General features: G+C 47.8%; 1 protein-coding gene across 2 annotated transcripts in view; it reads left to right on the top strand.

The window, feature by feature from the left end:
- The first annotated feature begins 439 nt into the window (after positions 1-439).
- The window catches only part of AOAH (acyloxyacyl hydrolase), an 86,680-nt gene continuing 79,274 nt past the window's right edge, over positions 440-7,845 (top strand). The window contains exons 1-2 of one of the 2 annotated variants that reach the window (XM_054192537.1): positions 440-541; positions 1,785-1,939. In XM_054192537.1, coding sequence (XP_054048512.1) covers positions 1,786-1,939 — 154 coding nt within the window. In that variant the 5' untranslated portion in view covers positions 440-541; position 1,785. Of the gene's footprint in view, positions 542-1,222; positions 1,361-1,784; positions 1,940-7,845 lie in introns of those variants that run through there. The other variant, XM_054192536.1, reaches the window with a different exon arrangement.

Here is a 7,845-nt window from a genome sequence, read left to right as displayed (position 1 = left end):
AAAACATACTTTCGGAAGCCAATGGCTTGGTTTAGAGAATGGAGATATGCAGTGATTTGTATTCGCATTGAAGCTTTTAACAGTCTTTTTTTTCTTCTTCTTCTTTTTTTTTTTTTTTCCCCCTGGAGCCCCTGGATTATATTGTCATTATCACAAGGCAAATCCTGCTTATCAAAGTTGAGGCAAACTTTCTGGGTCTGACTTTAAAAATGTCATAGGTCAGGTTCTCACAGAAAAGAAGTGGTTTGCAAAAAAACCACATTAAATACTAAAGCTGACCTGATCCCTGCGTGGTCATCTTGATCTGCAGGAACGTCTGAAGATTTGGCAGGGAATCACTGATTTAACTATATTCTCTGTTTTTCTTTTCACCACACCGTTTACGAGTCTCCTTTAATTATGCCCGGGAAGCATGTAGGGATGCCAAATGAGACAGGCTCCTCATTACCCTTTAGCAACCCCTGACGACAGCCTGCCCACTTCCCAAAGAGCCAGGCAAGGAGTGGAAAGGCAAGACGAGTACCCGTGGCCCGCTGGAGGGGTAAGAGGGTTATACAAAAAGGCAGAAGCAGGGGTGGGATGCAGTCTTGGCCCTCCAGTGCCTCAGCCCTACATCGTATCCTTATAACCATCCTTGCATCCACAGCATCTGGGATTTAGCTGTTTGGGCTTGTTCCACCTCTGAAGCGACGTCATTTGAACAGGTTTTACTCTCTGCTTTTGCTTCAGGCTGGGGAACGACGGGTTTCTGCCTGATCCAGGGGAATTAAACAAAAAAGAGACAGGGAAACCTTCAGTCGTCGTGGCTGCCAAAGCAGGAAAAGCTCAGGATTTTCCAAGCCTCGCAGGCGGCTGGAGGCTGCAAACAAACGCGCTCAGAGCTGATGAGAACAGGGGTTCGGCTCCCGCTGCTGCCCTTATGCCGGCAGCTGCCTCCCGTCCCCCCAGGTTCGACCCTGGCAAAACCCCAGTGTGGGACCCCACTCCCTCCCACCCCCACCCCCCAGCTCCGACCAGAGCGGCCTCTTTCTTTTATTTTTCACTCTCAGTTCTCCCAAACAGAAACCCTGGTCAAAAATCTTGCAGAAGCAGCCGGAGATAGGTTTTTTTTTTTTTTCTTGTCTGCAGAGGAGCGACGGGGCAGGGGGGGGAAGGGTTTGTCGGGTTGGTTTTTTTGTTTGGGTTTTTTTTTTTTTGCAACACTAGTTGTTCAGGGGAGTGTCTTGCGTTATTAATGCTGAGTGGCTCCAGCAACTACTGTGGTTTAAGGTCGTTAGTCATCCCGCTGCTGCCGCAGGAGACAGGGCAGCGCTGAGCCAGAGCTGGTCATGCAACCTCCGTGGTCCTACCAGGCCAGCAGGTTGGGAAGAGCTGCAAATGGGGCAGCGGGGGCGCGTGGGGGGGGCGGAGAGAGACCTGGGGCCGTGGCGATTTCCTCCCACACCGGTCATGGGGTGCCCACGTGTATGGGACTCGCTGGGTTGTGGTGGGTGGCTGCAGAGACACCCTGAACGGCCTGAGAGGGGCTGCGGGGTGTGCAAGGGGCAGGGGATGGGAAAGCATCTGTGATGCATGGGTGAGGGATCCTCCGTGCACCCCGGCAGATGACAGATGCTTGTCCCCACCTGGGGAGCAGCCCTGCATCACGTCTAGCTACATAGGCACGCCAGCCTCCCCTCTCCTCAAGCTGCGACAAGGATGCGGGATGCTCCCTGAGCAGTAAGGGAATATGGGTCCGCATGCGCCCTTCCCACCTGATTTCTTTCCTTTCTTTCCTTCCTTAGGATGAGGGGGTCTAGGCGAACGTTCCTTAATTTATTCTGCATCCTCTGGCTTCCGCTTCTGCTGAAGGCTGCCTCTTCCTCCCCTCTCCCCCATGGAAACGACCCACCGTCCCCCGCGCTCCAGTCCGGGCTGTACAAAGGACACACCTGCGTCGGTATGTATTCAGGTTTTGTTTGCCTGCTGGACTAGTAGTTCGTTTGCTACTCCACCGGTGAGCTGAGAATTGCTATGCACATCATAAATCACTCCTTTATCTATTTCAACAGCTGTACTGCAAAACATTCGTAGTCTTTGTTGAAATAATCACCGGAGATTTTGCAAGGCCAGCAACGGGGTCTGGAGTTATTTTATGATTTTGTTTTTGAGAAGCTGCTTCCCAAAGTTCATGTTTTTGCTCTGCGGGGAATGGCGTCTAGAAAGCTGGCTTTAACGTCTGTAGGTCTGGGACCTGCATCCGTAGGTCTGGGACCTGGAAACAAGGTGTTATGGGGTCCTAGTATTTGTTAGGGTTTGTTTAACTGCAGGGAAACCACAGTTTCCTTCAGGCTCCCCCCAGGGTCTCCTCATTGACTTCATCGCCTGGCAAAATATTCTTTAGAACACTTGGTGCGTACTTGGGCCAGAGAGCTGTGTGGTCTGGATGGTCATCTCTGGAGAGCCAAGTCGTGAGGGCTGTTTCGTCACGTTTCCTTCCCTTTCCATGAGCACACGCGCCTGCACGTCCCGTACTGAAGTGGGGCGAGTGTGTGTTTTGGCAACCCCCTCTCCTGTGACTTTGGTGACCACGGTGATCTCTACAGCAGCTGTAGCTGGGGGTATCCGATAGCCTCGGCTGACCAAGTGATTCCCAAAGCAAGACCAGTAACACCAAAGTCAACACGGGTATCTCAGCACCAGAAATGCCCTTGGCGTGAGACTCCGTATACCTAGAGAGAGGCAGTAGCTTGTATTTTTTATGTGAGCAAACGTTAAATGATGGATATCTTAAGCGTTACGATGAAACATTTTATTTCATCTTCGTTTAGCTTTTCAGGGCACTTTTGTGCCGTAAACATCAACTCTGTCACGGTTCTCCATTCCCTCAGAAGGAAATATTTCCTTTCAGCCCCAAATGGTTTTCACTGTGGCTCAAGGAACACGGTCAGAAATAATAATTCTAAGCTTGATAAAAACAGGGGGTTTTTTTGCCTCATTTCTGAGCCGTCCCTGCAGATTTCGGTGCCGGGGAGGCAGCGTGAACCGAAAGCGGAGCGAAGTGGGGGCAGCCCCTTGGTTCTTGTGCAGCCCCTGCCAGGCCTCAGCCGCCGGCTGGAAAATGAGAGCGAGCGAGCGGTGAAAGGCAGAAATGTCTGTCAGGGACAGGCCTTGTTCGGGCCGGCAGCCGCACAGGCAGTGACCGAGAAGCTGCCACAGCGAGAGGGAAGTGGTGGCGGTTTCTTAATGGCGAGATCTTTAGGCGGCGAGGGTTTCGATGGCACAGGAAAGGGCGGTGAGCGTGCTCGCCTGTAAGATTTTTACGCTGGTAAAAAGGTGTGAGCGTTGTCTGCCCTTTTCACCCTTATTGGCCCAGCAAGGCTCTAAATTCCTACGGTGACTGCACATTGCATTGAAGTTGCCTTGCACAAGCTAAATTGTGCTTTTTTTTTTTTTCCCTTCAGCCCCCTTGCTGGGACCACCGAGCCTCTCCCCGGCGTGTTTGTTGGGCGGGAGGACAGCACAAAACCCGCCTCCCACACCAGTTGCTCTCTCTGAGCTTCAGCTCCAAGCGTCCACGTGAGCTCGCCTCACGACCAAAAGAGAAAGTCCACACACCTCTAAAAAGGAGCAAGCTAAAAAGGAAGGGCGCAGAGAGTTAGAACTGCACGGGGAGGGCCGGTGGCGGCAGGCAGGCAGGCAGGCTGCTGCCTGCTAGCCCAGGTCCAGGTGGCCACCTCTGGGGTTTCACTGATTAGCCGCTCTCGCGACTAACTCTTGAAAACACTGGCAAGCCATCTCTGTCCCTTCCTTCTCCCAAGCGGGAAAGGGAAAGCACGGAGGAGCTGGTGGTTCCGCTTGCCGTGGCGTGGAGCGTCGGTTCTTGCGGCTGATTTGGTGACCAGCCCTCTCAGGAGCAGAAATTAAGTCGAGATCAGCTTCATCTGTAGGAAGAAGAGTGTGATTTCCTTTCAACAGCTTGACCCCAGACCCTGCTAGCCAGTTTGCCATGCGGGAAGGCACTGGGAGAGAGCCATGGGAACTTCCTCTGAGTCTGCTTGGCCTTATACATCAAGGCAGCATTTTTAACGAGAGAAAGGCCCGCTGCCAAATGTATAGGAGATTCGTTTGAAGAAATAGGCTTTTTTGCATGCAAGATAAATGTGTAGTCAGGTGTCTAATCTTCCAAAGTTATTTGCCTCTTTTTTCTGAGGGAAATGAGGTGGCTGCACATTAAATGGTCATTTCTGGTCACTCCTGTGCGTGTACCACCTGCATGATCGAGATTGCTGAGTTAGTAGCCAATGCTGGTCAGAAAATGGATGCTCTTTCAGTAATAAAACCAAGAAAATATTTTCCATTAAGCTTTTCCACTGAAAGTATTATGCTTCTTGAAGAAATGTGTATAACGTGATATGACAGGAGAGCGAAACGCAGCTCTGGTACCTCCGTTGAATGCGATATGACTTGGTTGCTTCCTTTTTCTGTTCCTCTTGCCAGCAGCGCTCCCTGGGTAGGCACCATCTCCCCCAGTACATTCTGGTCATACTGGGAAAGCAGCTGGATGCTTTAAGGGACACCCTTGCCCTTAGCATATCCTGTGAGATGTGTTTTGGGTAGGCACCTATATGTTGATATGGAGTAAGGGCTGGAGGAGCATTTCTTCTTTCAGACTGTTACTTGTCTAAAAAACAGAAGGCGACTTTTTTATGGCAAACTTGTGTCAGAAAACATTTAGACAGAAGTTTTAATCAGCCTCAGTAACTATAGAAAAAGTCACATCATTTTTGCTGCATTTTCTTGAAAAATCTGTCTGCTTTATTCAGAAAAAGTCTTTTCATAATTGACATAAAGCATCCGGAAAGTGTTCCCACCTCAAAAAGAGATGCAATACTGCTGTCTTTTAGAATTAAGGAAAAGAGGGGGAAAGGACCTGATGATAATCCTCCTGGCCATAAGATCAGATGTAGTATACTTACGCGGTTCCTAACCATCTCCAACCTGCTTTTAAACAGATATATGCTCTTTCTTTGGCCCTATCACTAGAAGAATTTTTCCAACATCTGACAGTCTCTTTTCTCCATCAGTGTTTCCTGTGTCCCCAGGCTGGAAAAATTCACCCCTTTTTGCATACTTTGAAATCAGCTCAGGCCCTTCCTCTGGGCCTCTTGCACGCTTTGCATGTGTTATACTCCTCTGCTTTTTCCTCATGGTAGATAAAAGGACTTTAGGAAGTTTTCCTGTATGCAAAGACCCGTAAAGCTTTTTTTCCTCATGTAAAGAGGGTGAGTTTTTGCTCTGTGGACTGGTTTGGGAGCTGGATGCTAGGTCTGGTTTTCATTTCTGTGTTTGCTGCTGACTGGCATTATGGCCTAAGGGATTTATTCACGACAAGACCTAGAAGCCCTTTTGCTAGGTGCAGCCTGACAATTTCAGTGAGGCATCCTGAGAGCAAGATGCTGTGTATTTTTCTCTCAAAAATGAAGTATGAATGAGCCCTTCCGATACTCAGGTCTTTGACTTTATCTATCTGTTAAATGAGGAAAATACTGCCCACTTCACAGGACAAGCAAAGTTTTACTTAAGTTAATGTCGAGGTACCCAAAGACAGTAGAGTGACACTTGCAACTTGGCACGGGTGTTAATGTTTCATCATACCCAAGATCACGTTCTTTATTTTCCTACTATTTCTGAATAATTTATAAAGGTTTTATTCCACACCTCCTGCCACCCCAAATTATGTCAGAGCCCTTAAAGGGTATTTCCAAATCGCCTGTTCTCTAGCAAAGGCGACTTCATCCAGAAGTACCTGAAGCAACCTCAGAAAAGGCAGAAGCTGCCCTGGAGACACTGAAAGCCAGGAGGGAACTGCTTGTATTCAACCCCCTCCAACATTGTGAAGTAAGGAAATCTGGGGAGTTGTAGATCAGTCAGTTAAACGTCAATTCCTAGAAAAATCCTGCAATAGTTAATGAAACTTTATAAAAGCATCTTTCAAAAGTAAATAGGAGTAAGAACCTCACTGGATTTATCAAGGAGAAACAGTGTCAGATGAATCTAATTTTCTTTGCTGATGGGATAACGGCATGTAGACACAGAAGAAGCAGTAGATGTTACAGCTTGACTTTAATAAGGCTTTTGGCAACACCTCAGCACTAATCTAATGTCTGAGAGATAGGCAAAATTGATTAAGCTTCTACAGGGCAGGGCAAAACTGGCGGGTGGCCTTGTTCAGAGGGTAATCACGAGTGGCTCACTCCTTAAGCAGAAGGATGTACAAAATAAGGTCTTTCGTAGACCTCTGTTTTGAACATAATATCATTCCATATTTTCATTAGCCGAGATAATGAAATAGTGTGTTATTAAATTAGCAGCTCATATAAAGCTAAAAAGGTTTGCAAGCACAGTGGAGGGCAGGATTAAATTCAAAACCATCTTGAAAACTTGGAGTACTTGCCCCCAGAAGAGATAATTTCAATATGAATATGTTGAAGGCACATCAGCAGAAATAGTCAATGATGCACATGGCCGATGAGGAATGACCGTCTGGGTAGCATCCCTAGGGAAGATCATCTGGGCTTGTAGTGGCACAATAATGGCATGCTGTCATGAAGAACGCATGCACTGCATACACCAAGATGTGCGAACAGAAGTTAGCTTGCAAGACATGAGAGGTAACCCACTACCTTTCTGAGCATTGACAAAGCCTCAGAGGAATTTCTGCCTTCCCTTTTGGGGCTGTGCTTCAAGAATGATGGAGAGTGACAGGAAGTTTCGGAGAAAAACAAACATAAGCTATAAAGAAAGATTGAATAAATTAGAGTTAATTAGTCTAGAGAAGAAAAACTTGAGAAAAGACATGATATCTGTCCTCAAAAACATTAAAGGGGTAATCCATTCTCCAGGTTCATAACAGCTATGGCAAGAAATAACAGAAATGGATACCAGTAGGGACATTCAGGTTAGGAAGAAAATTTTCTAATTGTAGCGTTAAGTGAGCACTCTCATCGGTTCCTGAGAAGGCTGTAGAAGACCTCATTAGAGATCTTAACAGATCTGTGTCTCCCCTGTCCCTTTGGAACGGCATAGATACCATAGATCAGCTGCTAAGGCAGAGGCTTGGGTAGGATGACTTCTTCCAGGCCGGCTTTTCAGGGGTTCTGTGCTGTGACCACAAGAACCATTTGCAAATAGCAGGGTTTATTTATTTTCTCCCAGCAGCAGGCTGCCCTGCTTTTTTGGCGATTAACTTTGGCTGCCCTTTTTGGAATGAGGCGATTAGTCAGGGAGCGCTCAATACAGCCAGACAGCAGCAATTTCCATCTTCCTCGCTAGTGAGCGGAGATCCTGTGGGTCAGCAGCTGGGGAAGCAAATTTCCCCATCTTTGTGCTTGATATAATGCCATTCTCAGCAACCTTCGCGGGTCACCTCTTCCATTCACCCACGAGCACATTGTTCCTAGCATATGAAGAAGCATGGTTTTGAAACATATTTTCAACTCTGATTACATTAAAGAACGGATGTTTCCGAGCTCCCCAGCAGCCTAAAGCGCCGACCTCTACCTGTGTTGATTTGTGTGATAGTCAATGTCCTCAACAGTTTGCCTCTGTCTGGCTGTGCGTGAGTGCCGGCATGAAATATGCCCTGCGGAGCGGCAGCAGGACCGGTGGCATTTGGAGTTCCCAATAACTTCACACAATGGAACGTGCCAAATGGGGTTGGAGGCTTTTAATAACCGCGCTCAGACAAAGTAGCCGTGCACATATTGTCTGGGGAGGCACCATGACAGAACGTATAATTTACAGCTCAATGAGTTCTGTAAAAAGGCCATGCCCAATATCAATGTGTTTTACTCTGAAAGGCCG

Source organism: Rissa tridactyla, chromosome 2 (assembly GCF_028500815.1).
Source record: "Rissa tridactyla isolate bRisTri1 chromosome 2, bRisTri1.patW.cur.20221130, whole genome shotgun sequence".
NCBI classification, from domain to species: domain Eukaryota; kingdom Metazoa; phylum Chordata; class Aves; order Charadriiformes; family Laridae; genus Rissa; species Rissa tridactyla.
Note: the sequence above shows the minus strand (reverse complement) of the source record. Positions and strands in the feature narration are given on the sequence as shown.